The 18645-nt window shown below is 42.4% G+C and overlaps 1 protein-coding gene across 1 annotated transcript in view; it reads left to right on the top strand.

Annotated features, from left to right (window-relative positions):
- The window catches only part of doc2b (double C2-like domains, beta), a 145306-nt gene that overhangs the window by 117260 nt on the left and 9401 nt on the right, over nt 1-18645 (top strand). The window contains exons 12-14 of the mRNA XM_062536138.1: nt 1840-1914; nt 3957-4066; nt 11617-11743. Of these exons, the coding sequence (XP_062392122.1) occupies nt 1840-1914; nt 3957-4066; nt 11617-11743 (312 nt within the window). The remainder of the gene's footprint in view (nt 1-1839; nt 1915-3956; nt 4067-11616; nt 11744-18645) is intronic.

The following is an 18645-nucleotide window of genomic DNA, read 5'->3' as shown; positions in this document are numbered from 1 at the left end:
CAGAGCAGGTGGAGATAAAAGAGACGGACCTGCATGCCTCTCTTCTCCTCTCTCTCTCCTCATTTGCTTTAGTCAGTGGTTTCTCTCTCTCTCTCTCTGTGTAATCCGCGTCGGCCTCTGTCCCGGGATCACTGCTACACGGCCCATAGGGTGTGTGTGTGTGTGTGTGTCTTTTCTTTATCTGTAATCTGGACAGAGGAGGTGAGTCAAGTGGCGAGTCCTGAGGCTCACGGCCTCTGCTTTTGGGGCTCAGCTCATGTGATGGGGAAAACCTCAGGAAAGCTGAAAATCTCTCTTGGCGATTGTTGTGCTGATAATGACAGTCTCGGGGGTCACAGTAGGATAAGTTTGTCCCATTCATGGTGTTGACATAAGAGTGGAACCGTGGTGCAAGGGCGCCTTTAACTCAAGTCAACCATCGCAGGTTAAATGATCAAGCGTGTATCTCACGTGCATGTACTGTACCTCACATATCTTGTGTTGGACGAACTCACCAGATGTTCAGATGCCAATAGTGACATTAGGTCACTTTGAAGGCACACCTGGTGTAATCTGATGTGTGCTCAGGTAGAGAGATTGTTTGCACACAGTTATCCATATCTGTGGAGATGAGAATAGTGTCATATCAGGTTATGCTGCATACCTCATTTTATATTTATTTATTTATTTATTTTTACGCTGACAAGTGTTATATAGCACACAGAATCCAGATATGGAATGAGTAGGAGTAAAATGCAGCTCTTGAAGTAGGTCCAAATCTTTTTTTTCTTTTGCAGGGTTTAAAGCAAGCCTTTTTTACCTTGAAAAGAAAATGTTGAGTCATTCCTGTATTTTAAATCAACGATGCAGTCAAACCACTTTCCCCCTGGGTTATTGATTACTGCTAGCAAGGCTTTCCTTCAAAGAAAAGGAAGGATATTGCAATTCAACATCTGAAAAATCATTTTGACATCCATCCTTAGAGATGGAACAATCTGTCATTGCAGTCCAATAGATGACACAAATATATTCAAATAAATGTAGATCTTCAATGCACTAACATTTAAATCATTGCATTTACAATCCTCTTACTTGGATTTTTTTGTTAACAAAAGATTGCTCACTCTTAAACATACACAACATGTGCAACAGTGTGATGAATACTGCTGTGGAAGAAAAGTTTACAACTGTTAATGAAACAACAGCCGGTGGCTCAGACTACACCATGTACACAGCCTATCTGGAAAACAGCCTCTAATAGCCTCTAATCTTTAAATAGATAGTTATTATCATGTTCGCAGATCTCACTGACACTGGGGGCATTCTTATTATTCTCACTTGGTAGTCTATATTAACTATACTATTCTTCCTGTTGGTTAGCTGTAATGACCATTAAACATGGCTTAAGATCTTCACCATGGTGCTGTATGTCCAACTTACTGCACAGTTCATCTCTCACATTTTATGTTCTAACCTGCACTTATCAAAAGGGTCCATTAACATACAACTTGTCCCTTTGTGGGGGGGTCTTTTGTCTTTTCTTGTTTTCATTTGAAAAGTAATTGCTTGATTACATGGTAAAATAATGGTGTGTAGCTGAAGTGTTTTCCATCAAAGCTTCCCCTTGTCTCAAACATTTTGATGAATGAGCAAGCGTGTTTAGAGAATGGCCCTCATGCATTGAACCTGGCAGAAGTGAAAATGGACAACTTAAATTGGATCTCGGCAACTTCTAAGTCTCTGTGGGCTAACGAGACTCCTACAATGATATTCTTTGGGGATCTCGAATGCTTTGAAGTCCAGGCAGTTATTCTGAACTTCCTCCATAAAGACAAAGTCTCTTTCTTCTCTTCTCCACAGGGACTCAAACCAATGGATCACAACGGGCTCTCTGATCCCTATGTGAAGCTGCACCTGCTGCCCGGAGCCAGTAAGGTACGTGCAGCCTGTGTGTGCACCTCGGTATACTCTTTTTTTTATTTATTTTTTTTAAAGTATATTTTTTGGCCTTTTTATGCCTTTAATAATAGAGACAGTGGAGAATTGACAGGAAGTGAATGGGAGAGAGCAGGGGTGGGATCCGGAAAGGACCACGGGGCGGGAAGCGAACCCAGGTCGCCGGCGTATGGTGCAGGTGCCCCAGCCAGTTGCGCCACAGCTGGGGCCCTCTGTATACTGAACCTGCAGAACAGCACAGAGGAGTTGCAAAAATAAATGATAGTGGCAGTTATGAAGTCTGTTATACTCCTGGTTGTACCCTGTTCTGGGATTCACAGTTCTCAACCCAAGGTGATAAAAATCCAACCCCTATAGCACAAAACACTTTGGCTGACTCAGTAGCAGGTAGCAAATACGGTTTTAGAAGATAAATGTGAGAACATTTCTGATGTTTATTGCTTGGGCCATTTGCACTCAATTCCGTCTGAACTGATGTATGAGTTGATATCGCCCATGCTCCATTTGCTTCGGAATGAGAAACAGGACACCTTGTTTTAAAAAACAAAAACAAGAGACTCGCCTTTCAAGCTGACAACGTCTGTCCGGGTTGAGGAAGCTTTAAATCAAAGCCAGGCGCCATGTGCACCCATCCAGACGCTTGTCTTTCTTGTCACTGATCGTATTCCGCCCCTCAAATTAATGTCCTTTCCCTTATCATAATTAACCTGTTCTTCGTGTGTGTCTGTGTGTGTGTGTGTGTATGTGTGTGTGTGTGGCAGAAGCCCACTCCTTGTCCTGCCAACAATCCACTTAGACGTCGGCAACACAAGCCGTCTAGTACAGCCCGTTTCAAACTGTACGAACTAGATGACCTACAGTAAGAGTGGCCTCTCCTTCAGACAGTGATTAGGTAATTGATGGGGTGTGGATGTCGGCATATGGATGCTTTGCGTGAGGATGTTTCCGAACCCTCCACGCCGACGTGGCAGCGAGCGACGGCGGGCCACAGATGTTGCTCATCCTCGCTTTAATTACTGACTTGAGTGTTTTTGTTGGTGGGGATCAATTGCAGTGGCCGCCTGCCAAGTGAAGCCCAGTTCTGATTCAAGGACACAATGTGTCTGTTTTAATTTTACTTTGTGTCAGTTCAGTACACTGGTGTATGGCTAATTGGGTTTCAAAATGGGTTAATTTGCTTCATGTGTATTCATGATCTAAGTCATGCTAACGCTTAATGTTCTGTACTTGTAGTTTTAAAGACCACAAACGATGGATGTAACAGGTGTATAGACCAGTTATTCCAGTAAAATAACGGGGTTTGGTTTTTGCTTGGTGATCACCATATTTAATCCTCAGTGTTTACAGTCTAATTTTATTCTCAGTGTGACTTAAATGGCTCCATTGTTTGACATAATTGCAATCTGGGGTTCCAATTTTAATTACGTGGAAATATAAACAACAACATGTTTACCCTGTTTTCCGACCCATTCTGAGCCTGGGTCCTGGTAGGTGTGAGAGTCAGAGACAGACAACAAGACCAGGCTGCTGGGCGAGAGTGACAAGTTAACTGGCTCGGTCGTGTGCATCGTTGACAGCCTCCTTCCCTAAGCTTCCCTGAGTCTGACATGGTATCCTAACTATATCCGCTCGAACGACTGTCATGTAGCATTGAATGCTCTCTGTCCAATCCGTTAAATACACCCTTCTGTTGCGTTACATTTCTCGTCCAAAATAGCAGAGCAACAGGAGTGACAGAAAGCAAATAGAGAGGGGTGTCCAACAAAGGTTCTGCTCAAATACTGTACATTGCGTTGCATCGCGCTGCACAAAACTGCTTCACGTCGCTCATAGCTACATTGAAAACAATGTAATTAAACTGATTTTATCTCTTAACACTCGCTCGTATCGCGTGTAGTTAGGATTTGATGTAAGAGGACTGATTGACAGTTGCTCTGTCAATATGCTGGCATCCCCGTCGGATGAGACCAACAGTCTGTGTGCTCCACCGTATCTCACCTCGTTCTCTCTTATCTCCGCAGGCCAACAAGCTCCGGACCAAGACCCTCCGCAACACCCTCAACCCTGTTTGGAGTGAGACCTTGACCTACTATGGCATCACTGATGAGGACATGGTCCGCAAAACACTCAGGTGCGTGCTCTGTTATAATGTCAGGCTGAACATGGATAGTGTTTTACGCTTAGTAACACTATTGTGAGATTGTGATTTTTTTTTTTTTATTTATTCATTTTTTGATTTAGAATTGAGTGACAATCTGACGAAAGGCTTGTTAAGCACGGAAATAACCACACACCTTGTATTTATACTGATGTCCTAATAACCAGCTCCATAGACAAAAAAAGAACAAAGAGGAAAAGAAATCGGCCCTGTCACTCTTTTCTATTTTGTGTTCCATGCATTTGCTCGCTAATCTGCCCTGAATGAGTTGAGTGGGAGATTTGGTGCGCGCTGGCGGGTCCTAGTCACTGATACATTGGAATGGAGGCTAATGCCCTCGTCTTTGGTCTAATCTTTATTGCCCCTCTCTGACCTGTTTATCCTTCCTCCGCGTTTTTAATCACCTGGCCATGTATCGCCATGTTTGAACAACAGCCAGGGATTTAGTCCATGTGACTCAGCAAGCACATCGCCGAAGGGGAGACCTCTGCAGCGCAGGTTTGCGAGAAATAATTCTGCTCACATCCGCGTTACGTGGCCAATAACACCATGACAAGTGGTGTGTCGAGCAGCATTGGTGTGTTTATGTGACGCGCAACAAACATTACTCAGACAGAGCTTCCAACACACACACACATGTTGTGTGTGCTAATGTATGCAGTACCCTAAAGCTGCCATACTATTTCTTCCTTTCAACACAATGTACCGGCTATTAAACTGGACATAAGCTCATATGGCGGTCGGTCGCCAGTAATTCTTCAGTAATGAAAGCTACAGCCATTGTTCTTGTATTTTATAATGATTTATGCTCGCGTTTAGTGAAGGTCAATAATGGCCCTCAGGAAATCTGTCTTCCTACTCGCTGCCATTATTGATCACAGCTTCCTTTGGCCGGGCCCGGGCCAGGATGCACCCTCTACAATTTGTAAATTAATAACATCGAATGTGGTTAGATGGCATTTTACTTTTTCATGTTTTTCATTCATCGATGGCCTAGCTTGGGGATGGCTGCCATTTGTCTCTCATTTGGGCACAGCTCAAGCCCTGTTTCATTACCTCTGGTGCACCCACGCTGTGGCCTAGCATGCCGGCCAATCGACCCAACTCATCCATTTCAAGATTCATTGTTGAGACTATTTATTACGGTGCCAGAGAAAGGAGCAGCCCTCAGTGAGACCCAGCGCACTCCCTCTGTAATCATAACTGATGAAGGCGCTGAAGGTGCACTGACTTGCTCATTGACTTGCCATTGACTGACAGCAGAAAAGGCTCCATCCACAGAGGGGGGAGCGGGTGGGACACGCTAACTTACATATCCGTACACCTTTTCCGTTGCTTAGCCAGCCACGCTCCCACGGACACTGTAATTGGTGTAGTTTCTGTAGTCATTGAGTGCGTATGCTGTGTTTTTACGTTCGGTTCTAAGGTAAAGGTAGTTGTTTGTTAATTCTCTGCAGGAATTTGCAGGTTATAATTGGTGAGGAACATTATTTCAGCTAGCATTATACATCCGTTCAATTCTGGTATTAAACATTAGGTAGCTTAGCATATATGCATACACACTGAAGATGATATACCTACTGTACAATATATTTAACAATATGGTTGACGTAGGCAAGACATCAAAATATCATACCTTAGATATTATGCTGTAATGTTCATTACAAATGATAATAATTTAGCAATGTAATGATATTACTGTTATTTGAGAAAATACAATTTCAATGTCATACCTTCTAATAGAGCACCTAGGACTGAGCAGAGGCACTAGATTGCAAAGGGTAGGGTTAATGGAACGAGTATGCCTGAGTGAAGTTGGTAATGAAAGGCCATTTCAGTAGCCTATTATTACCAAGTTATTGTGAAACATGAACCACTCAAGTCTCTCAAGCTATTGGTGTCAAGCGTGCTCACACCAATGTACATTCTGATCAAGGAAAAGAAGCAGCTGCACTTACTTGCCTGTTAGCAGTAAAGATAATGGCAAGGCGTAAATAGCTCACAGACACATGTTCGAAAAACGAATAAACAATATAAACTGAGAATAGTATGATAACCACACCCCTCAGTTTGTGAAATTATAATTTACAGCTCAGCTTGTTACTGTTAATAATACTTTAACTTAACATATAGGCTGTTGTTAACAGCTTTTATGTCAAGTGTCTGCCAAATTACTGAATGTAGATATTAACTCTATATAGATAAATAAAATTCACCCAAGATATCAATACAATTTGCAGTATTCAAGTTTGTGGAACTAGTCTACCTGGAAGAGATTTAGCGTTTGCTTTTAGGATGGGTCACTAACATGTTTGATCCATGCTGGGGAATGGCGCAAACTGACACATCACTGGCCCCATCCAATTTCCTGTTGTTAGTCTATAGATAGCTGTACGTGAGCTGTCACGTAGGTCGCCGAGGTGCTGCGTAGATGTGTGTGGTGTTTCAGTGCACCAGGCAACAACAGGAGGACTGGTGACAACAGCAGAGGAGAGGAAGGTGTATATTTCTTGTGTATTTTCATTTCTACCGCTCAAAGTGATGAAAGCTGTGCTGCTCGTGTTAAAGGTCTCTGTGCCTCAGGTGAAATATAATTGAAACTCTAAATCGCCATTACAGGATTGTTGGAAGTGTGACAGGCAAACAAAGGTGTGTGTATGTGTGTGTTTGTGTGCGTCTGCATACGTGTGTGTGTGTGTGTGTGTATGTGTGTGTGTGTGTGTGTGTGTGTGTGTGTGTGTGTGTGTGTGTGTGTGTGTGTGTGTGTGTGTGCGCGCATCTGCGTACGTGTGTGTGTGTGAGTGTGTGTGTGTGTATCTGCGTGTGTGTGTGTGTGTGTATCTGCGTGTGTGTGTGTGTGTGTGTGTGTGTGTGTGTGTGTGTGTGTGTGAATGCAGTTTGCTGATTATTAGGACCCACCTGATGATTCATGTGGAATTTGCACCAGAGCTTCTTCAGGCTGCCAGTTTCCATGGAAACAAAACTCTCCCTTGTAGGCCTCGCCTTCAGGGGCCATTCTTGTCCTTCATGTAAATAAAAACATAATAAGAAAAAAATACATGTTCTGAAGGAAAATCTAACCGTGGAAAACTACGTTTCAGTCTCAGAAAAGACCTTGATATTGATTTATTTTGTGTACAACAGACTGCTGGAAGCGAGACAAACAGCTACTGACAAATTGGGTTTGCTACTGAAAAAAAAATGATCTGGCCATCACAGTCTGGTCTGTTCATTTTGAATTGTCATCACCTCTCAATGCCTCCATAGGTGAGACTAAAGTAGACTTTTAAAAACATTCTGTAGAATAAATGGCCCGATTTGAAGCACATTTTGTATTTTATAGCTTTTTTAAAACATTAAAGTATAGAACTCATAGTTGCTCAATTGGAATCGCACAGGTTCAGACCCATCACCAAAACAAACTGAAACTTGAGCTTAGTGTTGAAAAAAGGTGTGCACCCACACATCCTAGGATTGTGGGACAGCTTGGTGAATCGATTTTCGGTGGCAATTTTTGCCACAAGATGATGTTGCCTCATTTATGAATTTATCTTTACTGTCAACACTGAAGCAAGCTGTAGCCTTAAGTATTGATTCTTCTGCCATCTGCTAGTGGACACAGTGGTTTCACCTCTTGCACAGCTGGAGCTGGACTGGGCAACAGAACCCTGTGAGAAGACAGCTGACATTCTGAGGCGTGGAGGAGTGGGGGAAAAGACTGAAGTGATCTCAAAGGCTCAGCGAATTCAGTTTTTCTATGTCTTGTCAAGATATGAAAGAGAGACGAGGTTCTTGTATTATTAAAAGAAAGTCTCAGCCTATAGCAAGCCAAGCGAGGCCAGGAGCTCTACTTCCTATACATTCAGGACTGAAAAGAGAACTAAGAAAACCTCTCAATCATACGGCACGCATTCGAATCCGAGGCCTGCTCTGCTCGGCAAGTGCAACAAATGTCACGGCATTTTATTGTAAAGGCGAGCAGTCCTCTTTGGCTCCTCTACTTTCAGTGCAGTCTTATTATTGTAGAAGCACGTTGTGTTTGTAGAGCGGAATTTTTCACATTTGTTTGAGAGTGATCACAGAGGAGGCCTAGTAAGTATGCTGAAAAGACTGGCCTCTCAAGGCCAATTAGATGAGGGTGGCTCTTTATATCCTAATTAGCTTGCTCTCTCTTTGGGTGTTTAAGGTTGGAATGTTTTGCCTGACCCACAGCTCATCATTAGTTTTTATTATTGTTTCAGGATCTAGCCAAATCTCTTCTCTACTCTCTGTTTTAATTATTTAAATAAACCACCCCTGTTGAATTTTACAAACAATTTAAATCTTTCAGAGCGAAGGAGAATCTCCCTTTTGCCCCTCACAGCAAATTAACTCAAAAATGTAGCAGCAAGCAATCCAAGAGGAGGAATCAGCGCAATCAGTGTCGAGGACAAAGTACACCGAGCCTCGTTTGAATTTGTTTTTCCTGTCAGGACACATGGACTGCATGGTGAAATTGTCATGTTGTTCAGCTCTGTAGCAGAGAGGGACTTGTCCAACCTGTCACATTGGCCCGCCTCATTCAGGCCCGCCTCATTCGAGCTCAGAACAGTTTTCAAATTCAGTTAGGTGAAGGGGACATACATCAAGCCATTTCCCTGGTAGTGCTCATTCCGACTTTTTTTTTCACAATCTCAGCAAATGGTGTTGTGGGCTCAGTACTGATGTGTAAGCAGTATTAAGTCTTTGGACACTTAGTTGAACATTTTCTTTAATATCAGCAACAGAAGGTCTGCAGTCTGAAGGACACACACACACGCACACACACACACGCACGCACGCAGGCACGCGCACACACACACGCACGCGCACACACACGCACACACACACAAGCACACGTACACACAAACACACATCAACACAACAACTCACATACATATGCCTTGGGGCGTCAATCCCATCCACAAAAAAAAAAGGTGCTGTAGAGAGCAATTCATCACCATCCATTCAGTTCTCTTTATTGGGAAGGCTTGCACTGCACCACAGCCTCCGTTTCACAGAAAACCTCTCTCAGACCACAAGCGCACCACAGTGTGGGTCCCAGGGATCAGATATCCTCTTTGATGTATTGCAAAAAGCCATTTCTGTCTCATTCTTTCTTACATGTTCTCTCTCTCTCTCTCTCTCTCTCTCTCTCTCTCTCTCTCTCTACACACACATACAGTATACACATAAACACACACACATACACATACACACACACACACACACACACACAACACACACACACCATCATCATCAAGAGTTAACTATGAATAACAATGAGACAGGAAATATGCCACTGACCTTGACATGACAACACTGTGTACGCATGTACTTTTCCTCTATCAGACTGGCCTGAGAAGTTATGTGATAATGCATATTGGTTTGGCTGTGGGCCCAAGGATTGAAATAGTGGAGAGAGGGAATATATTGAGGCGAGGGGGCAGGGGGGTGGGGGGCAGGGGGGGGGGGGGGGTATGGGTGATTGAGGCCATAATGTTGTCCAATGGAGACGGGAACGGCTAGTAGGGATTCACAGCTGAGGCTTCTTCTTGCTTGGCCAGTCAGAGACACTGTCAGTAATACAGTTGTGAGTGAGAGAGATGAGAGAGGTGGGGGGAGGAGAGGAGAGAGGGATGGAGGAGACTGGGGGAGGAGAGGAGAGAGGGATGGAGGAGACCGGGGGAGGAGAGGAGAGAGGGATGGGATAGGCAAGGAGAGGAGAGGAGAGAGGGATGGAGGAGACCGGGGGAGGAGAGGAGAGAGGGATGGAGTAGACCGGGGGAGGAGAGGAGAGAGGGATAGAGTAGACCGGGGGAGGAGTGGAGAGAGGGATGGAGGAGACCGGGGGAGGAGAGAAGGTTATGGAGACTGGAGATGAGAGGAGAGAGGGATGAGGGAGGAGAGGAGAAAGGGATGGTGGAGAGAGTGAGGAGAGGAGAGAGGGATGTGGGAGGAGAGGAGGAAGGGATGGGGATGACAGGGGGAGGAGAGGAGAGAGGGATGGAGATGGGTTGCGACCCCAGACCTTGGTGATGAGGTGACTCGCCCCTTCAGACTGGGAGACTGCCATTGGTTAAAAAGAGGCACTGGCCATACATGTCCCCCTCTCTTTTTTATATAGGTTTGGTCAGAAACATCAGATAGGTCAGTAAGGGCGTCTTCTGCTGCCAGCAGGTTCCGTAACACCCTTTTCTTGTAGTATGGACATAAAAGCATGGATGGCTGCACTCTATTTGAAATTAAGGAACTGTTTGACATCCTAGTTTAATTAAAAAGCAAGAATACACTAGACTAGCTCGTTGTTAAGTCAGTAACTGACTTCCAAACCAGGCTTTCAGAGAACACTCAAATTAAAATGATAGAGCTGCATATTGCAGCCCATCTTTGTCAGCTGACAGAATAAACATGTCTTTCATAGATAAGATGGCAAGGAAGACATGCGAACATTTTGCTGTGAGATTGGATTCTTTTCTCAATGTTCTTTGCATAACATGTTTATTTATGCATTTTGGAAATGGAAACATCCAAAACCACCATTTTATATTGTCCTATCCAGAATGCAATATGTAGTCCTAAATCGAGTCATCGTGTGTATGTACATGTATCACAATGACTAGCAGGATGCCCAAAAGCCTTTTGATGCCATGTCTCATTTACCACAATACAAACTCGTCACAGTAGCATGAGGGAAAAGGATTCAGTCCTCTTTTTTCACAGTAGATATTGGTAATGTTCCCAGACGAGGATTAGCTTTTTTTATTATTTGTAGTGAGTGGACCTGACTAGATTGGAGATGAAGCCTCCAGAATCAGACAGACCCGTGGCAGGGGAATCTCGCTTGTCTCTGTTCTGTCATCTCTTCCATTTTTGTCATTACACAGATCTCCTGGTGCTCAGTCTTTAATTTCAATCCACACACATAAACTGTGTGACAACATGTTTTGTTTAGTTTTTTTCCCCCCCAATCTTTTTTTAAATCTTGAACGCAGAAATCACTCAGATTTAATGGTTGTACAAAAAGGAAACAGGTGCCATGCACACATTTCCATACAATTTGTTCTGGTGGATATGCCAAATAGCTCAGAAAACTTATTTCACACTGAGCAGGCTTGCAAATGTACGTTTATTCAAAGATAATAACCTTGAAGGACTACAACATCTCAGTTTTATTTCCATGGCATACAAATGCACAGTACTCCATATGTATATTGATTTGTGAATTTTATGTCAGTGCTTGTACTTTCTGTAGTGCTTCTATTCCTTATCCTCTCTCAAATGTGTTGCTAGGCATGCCAAATGTCAAGAATTATAACTATTTTTACCCAACCCAGATCTGGCGCTCACATATTATATGGAATATGTAACGTTAACATATGTGGTAGCTATCTCAGTCAGCAGAGCATGTCCATCCTGAGCTGTGGTTTTGTGTATTTTTTTTACCCTAGTCCTGGCCTCCATATGACACCTCCTATGTGATGTTTCATCTGTTGTGCTCACAGGATTTCAGTGTGTGACGAGGACAAGTTCCGCCACAATGAATTCATCGGAGAGACTCGGATTCCCTTGAAGAAGCTGAAGCCCAACCAGACCAAGAACTTCTACAACTGTTTAGAGAAACAGCTGCCTGTAAGTGCCCACATCACAACATCTATACAGTCATTGCCACTTGTGATATATACAGTATGACATATTATTAGGAAAGCTGATCATGGAATATGTCCTGAATAGAATAGGCATATATGAAGCACAGCTGATGATGCACTGTCTCAAGATGTAAGCATGCAACTCCTTTGCAGGATAAATGTCCTTAGGTTTTTTATTCAGTCATTCGAACATTATTGGGGTAAATGATGCTTTTTTCAGGCTATGTTTTCCTGCTATGGTAACCTGTTCAATTATGAGAGTAACTGTGTATAAGTTTATCGTTGACTATGGTGACGTTAGTTTCACTTTGGCAATGATGAATCAAATAATAGACAAGTGCAGCAGATGAGTGTATGCCATATATTTTATTGGAATACCTGTTCCATACCATCTCACATGCATGCAGATTCCTTGAAATGGACATTATGACTAAACTGTATTTTCCTCCACATATCAGTGTCTTGCTACTGGGATGCATCACTGCAAAGCGTAGCAACACAGTAATAGGTCATTTATAGACTGTGATCAACAAATTTGTGCTATGTGTTTCTTTAGCTTTATTCATTCACAATGGAGACAAAGACAAAGTTAAGAATGATAGGCTTTTAGTTCTACTCCCTTTTGCAGTTGTCAACGTCATTTTAGACATTCTATTCTGCTTTACACTGACATTACTCTTTCTGCAACAGCAAAGAGCCAGAGAAAGTAATAGTGCGCGTGTCAACTTCAGCCCAGGCAGACCCACTGTCTTGGCTCACGGTGACCTCATCCCCCTTTGCTAATTCAGTCATGTAGGTGCACATACTACCAACAGTGGCTCTCCAGAAAACTTGCGAATGGCACACAGCTTTATTAATACCATTGATGCGCAGATGCCAAAAATTCGGTGCATTATATCTGTGACACTGAAATGAGTAGAAAAACTGGTAGATTCCATTGACTGGTGCAGTGAAGATGCCCGTTGCCCCACTGTACGCAAATCCCTCATTCAGGATGACATCAGTGAATTGGATGATGTTAAATTGTCCGTTGAGATCACTTGGGTGTGCAGCATAGAAATGCACTGCTACAGAATCTAAATATAAATAGAGTATCAGTACAGTATTTCAGTTTCTACAGCATATCAGTTCAACAATATTTCAAGTTCAACATTAGACAGTAAACGGGTTTCCAAACACAATAATGTTAGTTGTGAAATAAAAAGAAAGTAATGAAAGCATGAATTTTGAAAAAAAATGCATATGCTCACATGAGGTAGTTTTTAGACATATTGATTAAACAGGATTTTGCAGAAGTGAAATTAAGGCACATTTTTTGTTTTTAGATGGATCACAGGACACATCACAAAGTTGGTGCATTTCATGTGGTGTCATGGATTATTTTTGCAATTGGTTCGAGGTGGAGAAATTCTTGCAAGTCTACAGCAAGCAGTGACAAAATACAAATGATTTTCATGATAATTGTGGATAATGCCCTGTTGTCATAAGTTGATACTGCCAAGTGTAGGCTACGGGGTCTACACCTCACATTCATACAAATCAGAGATGGCAGTGACAAGATTGTTACCTGTCAATGCCTTGGTTAGGACAACAGTGTTGTCTCCATCCTAGTTTGAAAAATAAGAAGGAATGTTTTTTTTTCTTCACATTAGCGATATGATACTTTAGGATACGTTATGACATGTTGCTTGACTTTAGCACAAGAGTTAATACAATTACTGCATAACAGGAAGAATATAACATTTACTCACTTCGGATTGGATTGGTCTAATAAGACATAAGAGTGAAATGATCACCGTTAGAACTGCTTTGATTTCCATGATAACCTGTGAGGAAAGTGTGCCAGAAGTGTTTACATTATTAGAGGATATTACAATTAGGGGATTATCACAAATAACAAATGCTTCACATTTGAGAATACTGTTACCTTTCTATATTGCATATAGAATGGAAATGAGTGGAATGTGCACAGGATATTCATGCACCTTTGAAGACTACACAACAGATCTCAGTCTAAATCCATTTTTGTATACTCATATAAAAAAAAAATAGGTACAATACCTGGATACGTAGGATGTCCAGATGAGCTTTATTGGGACCTTGAAGGGAGAACTACAGAAATACAGAACTACAGAATTCCAGTCTTGAATGTGTATAAGTGTTTAGTTTCAAATTATTACCTTATGAGCAGTGGCACACCTTCTCCAGGGATCAAGGTCCTGTATTCTGGCAAAGTTGTTCATATTCAGTCAACTATCTAACTTCCTTGTTTTAACATTTCACGCATACCTGTAGAATTCTATAACATACCTAGAATCATCAACAGAACAATGTTCATGAGCAAAAAAACAGCCTCACCAACAGAGCAGCCTTTGTGAGCATGTCATTGAGGTTATCAAGCTGTCAGGGGCTATTAGGCGCAAACTGATTGGGACCATGGGGCAGACCTAGAAAGAATTTGTGGTAAATCAAAGTTTGTGGGGAATCGAATACTGAGAGTATAGCCAAACACAAGTTTGTACTGATGGAGTTGCAGTCAATAATCCAAGAGACAACTCAAACAAACAAACTTTGTAGACCAATACTATCCAACCAATTAATTTGTCACAAAACAGCGATATCAAATAAGGTTACATTGGTTTCAACTTTATTGTCACTGTGCATTGTACAAGTACTGGGGCGGCACTAAGATGTTGTTTGCTGTTGGAATTTTACTTCATTTGCACTGTATGCAGACTAGATTTATACAAGTATAGTTGGTTTTTAATGTGTTATTACTATAAATGAACTCAGGCGGAGACCAGTACGTCTAGTGTGTGTCGTTTAATGAATCACTCCCTGTGTTACACATAAACATGTCCCCAGTTCACCTCCTCCTTTTAGAAAGCAAGTACATCCAAAATAAAAGTAAATCAATTCTTCAATTCTTCTGCTGAGACCTACCTAGGATCCCATGACTCTCTTTTATTTTACTCACCTCTGAAAGTCATTAATAACTAAGTTAATAAACTGAAATAATCTTAGGCCTACCACGTTACTGGAATAAACTGGATTTTTTTTTTTTTTTTTTTAAAGCGTGAGCTGCTCTAAACTAATGCAGCAGTGTAGATGGACATTCTACAGTCCTTCAAAACCTACCCACCCCTCTTCTATAACCGCTTTCAGACATAACCTCCATTGAAGACAGAGATTTGTTAGCCAGAGATCCGACCCTTCGGATAATTCAGACATGACGGATCTTACACGGACCTATGTGTGAACGACATACACAGACATTACACGCACATTACAGAATACCAGTGTTTCCCACACATAGACAAATTTGTGGCGGTGCGCCACAGATTCAGCACCGGCCGCCACATATTGCGTTTCGTTATTCTTTTATTTATTTATTTATTCTTATTTTGAAACGCTATTGAAAAACACGCAGCATTCGTAAAGCTGCATTTCCTTTCCCTGCGCTCCCTCTCTGTCACTCGCGCGTCTGTCTCTCATACACACAAACACGCACAGCCCCTACCCTCCGTGCACACCGCGGCTGTCTGTCTCCATGAAAGCCAACGAGATCATCCCTGGAAGCGTGGTCGGTGGTCGCACTGATGCACCTGACGCTGCTCGGGTAGAAGCATAAAGTTCTCCCGCAACTTTTGTAGTCTATGCGTGCAACTTAATTACCAAACAGTAGAAGTAAACTCATTCTCCTTGGCCCGCTCTCGTGCGCGCACAATGGACAGCCGCCCTCCACATGCACATTTAATCCAAATAAAACATTCACAATCGTGGACGCATTGACGACGACTTACGGTGGCCCTGAAGTGCAAAACACAACACAAATAAGACAACACAACACAAATAAGACAACACAACACAAAGAGAGAAATCACGGCCCCAAAGTGCACAACACAACACAAAAAGAGACAACACAACACAAAGAAGAGAAAAAACGGCCTCGAAGTGCACAACACAACGGCAAATCACACAACACAACACAAAAAGAGACAACACAACACAAAAAGAGAAAACACAACGGCAAATCACACAACACAACACAAAAAGAGACAACACAACACAAAAAGAGACAACACAACACAAAAAGAGAAAACACAAAGGCAAATCACACAACACAACACAAAAAGAGAAAACACAACGGCAAATCACACAACACAACACAAAAAGAGACAACACAACACAAATAAGACAACACAACACAATTAGAGAAACCTCGGCCCCGAAGTGCACAACACAACGGCAAATCACACAACACAACACAAAAAGAGACAACACAACACAATTAAGAGACAACACGGAATACCTTCGGGCCACATGAATCGTCGCTGGGACACGTAGCCTACGTAGGCCTACAGCCCGCAGAAAATAGCATGCTGGGTCTTCACATGTCCATAAGAACCCACAGTAATGGAATATCCACGTTGTGTTTTATTCATAATATGTTTGGTGTATAATCCAACTCATACAAAAGCAACAAGTTCGAAACAAATAATCAGAAATCAGGAAGTAAAACAGCTTGTAACTCTGTCACCGTTCTAGATACCGTCATATACCATATATGGTAATTTTTTTGTGAGATCCCCCTAGTTACCGTGGTAGCTAGCCTACCACACATCAGAGCGATGGCTTTGCCACACATGTCTTTCTGCGACGAGATATTCAAAACCGGAGGAGATTGGGCAAGAGAGCTGTCAATCAGGCTCCCTAGCTTTGAATGACGACAGCACTAGTCAGCCACATGCCTCGCTATTGAAAACCGGATAATGTTGAAGCCAAGGGGTAGACGATTTCAGTGATATGCGACTTTACTTTATAAACCCTAGTAAAGTCCTCGTAACATTCATTAAAAGATTTAAAGAGACATGCAGGCTGAAATAATTCGAAGATTTAATGGTGCATAGGCTACTGACAATAAAACTCTTACACAAGAACCCCTTTGAGTAGAAGCATAATATTGGTGTCAAAAGAAAGCTAATATTCTGGAGATTTTTGGGGAGCCTGATTGACAGCTCTCTTGCCCAATCTCCTCCGGTTTTGAATATCTCGTCGCAGAAAGACATGTGGGGCAAAGCCATCGCTCTGATGTGTGGTAGCTACCACGGTAACTAGGGGGATCTCACAAAAAATGACCATATATGGTATATGACGGTATCTAGAACGGTGACAGAGTTACAAGCTGTTTTACTTCCTGATTTCTGATGATTTGTTTCGAACTTGTTGCTTTTGTATGAGTTGGATTATACACCAAACATATTATGAATAAAACACAACGTGGATATTCCATTACTGTGGGTTCTTATGGACATGTGAAGACCCAGCATGCTATTTTCTGCGGGCTGTAGGCCTAGTACGTGTCCCAGCGACGATTCATGTGGCCCGAAGGTATTCCGTTGTGTTGTCTCTTAATTGTGTTGTGTTGTCTCTTTTTGTGTTGTGTTGTGTGATTTGCCGTTGTGTTGTGCACTTCGGGGCCGAGGTTTCTCTAATTGTGTTGTGTTGTCTTATTTGTGTTGTGTTGTCTCTTTTTGTGTTGTGTTGTGTGATTTGCCGTTGTGTTTTCTCTTTTTGTGTTGTGTTGTGTGATTTGCCGTTGTGTTTTCTCTTTTTGTGTTGTGTTGTCTCTTTTTGTGTTGTGTTGTGTGATTTGCCGTTGTGTTGTGCACTTCGGGGCCGTGTTTTCTCTTTTTGTGTTGTGTTGTCTCTTTTTGTGTTGTGTTTTCTCTTTTTGTGTTGTGTTGTCTTATTTGTGTTGTGTTGTCTTATTTGTGTTGTGTTTTGCACTTCAGGGCCACCGTAACGACTAGCTAAATTACTGTTATATTCGGTTAGCATCATTAGTAGGCTATGCTACAGACATTTGATTAAATTGCATTCGAGTTGACTGACCACCAATGTTTTTCAACTCCAAGACTGGCCTGTCCAGAGGAGAAAAAGTATTAGCTTACCTTGAAACTTATAACACATGTGGGGAAAATGAACAGTCCAACCAGTAGAGTATGATAAGCTTAGCCTGCTATGTTTACAATATTTTGAGGCTTCAACCAGACAGCTGAATTTAAGAAGTGGAGTTGTAATATGAATAGTAGGCTATAATCTGCATAAAGTTTGCTGTTATGAATATCAGAAATGTCAGTATAGGCCTATATAATGTAAATAATTACATAATATGTGTGTGTTTCAAATAAAGGCAAGCTTCACATCTTGGTAAAAAGATGCCCCCCCCCCGTCAGACTAGGGCGACCACCACACATTGCCTTCTAATCTGTGGGAAACACTGAATACTGCAGCCGGTTGCACCAGCTGAACGTATTGAATGTTTGCATAGTTTTCATGGAAACTGGCACCACACAAAATCGTTTTAACGTAACACTACTAAGTTGACTTAAAGCTACGTTCCAAGGGTGTTGCTCGGTAAGCAAGAAGTGCTTCGGTTTGATCAGTCCCTTTCTTCCAGAGGCTTTTCATCGTGCCTACGGCACGTTCAGCTTCCCCATTAGCCTGAGGATAGCGGGGACTGCTGGTAACGTGGTGAAACTGATAGGCGGTGGTAAAGTCTTTGAAGGCCTCTGAAGAGTACTGGGGCCCATTGTCGGACACCAAGATGTCGGGGGTGCCATGCCTAGGGAAGGCTTCTTTCAGTCCAGCTATGACAACAGCTGAGGATGTGACTGTGAGACGGGCTACCTCGATGTATCGAGAAAAGTAGTCCACAATTAACAGGCAGGTGTTCCTTTGCCAGGTGAACAGGTCTGTTCCAACTCTCTGCCATGGACGATCTGGAGTAGGAGTAGACCGCATAGGCTCACTGTGGGGGGCCTGGTGGATTTGGCAAGGCTCACAGTTCATGACCAGGTGTTTGATTTGGTTTGACAGTCC

This window comes from Sardina pilchardus, chromosome 5 (assembly GCF_963854185.1).
Source record: "Sardina pilchardus chromosome 5, fSarPil1.1, whole genome shotgun sequence".
NCBI lineage: Eukaryota > Metazoa > Chordata > Actinopteri > Clupeiformes > Clupeidae > Sardina > Sardina pilchardus.
Note: the sequence above shows the minus strand (reverse complement) of the source record. Positions and strands in the feature narration are given on the sequence as shown.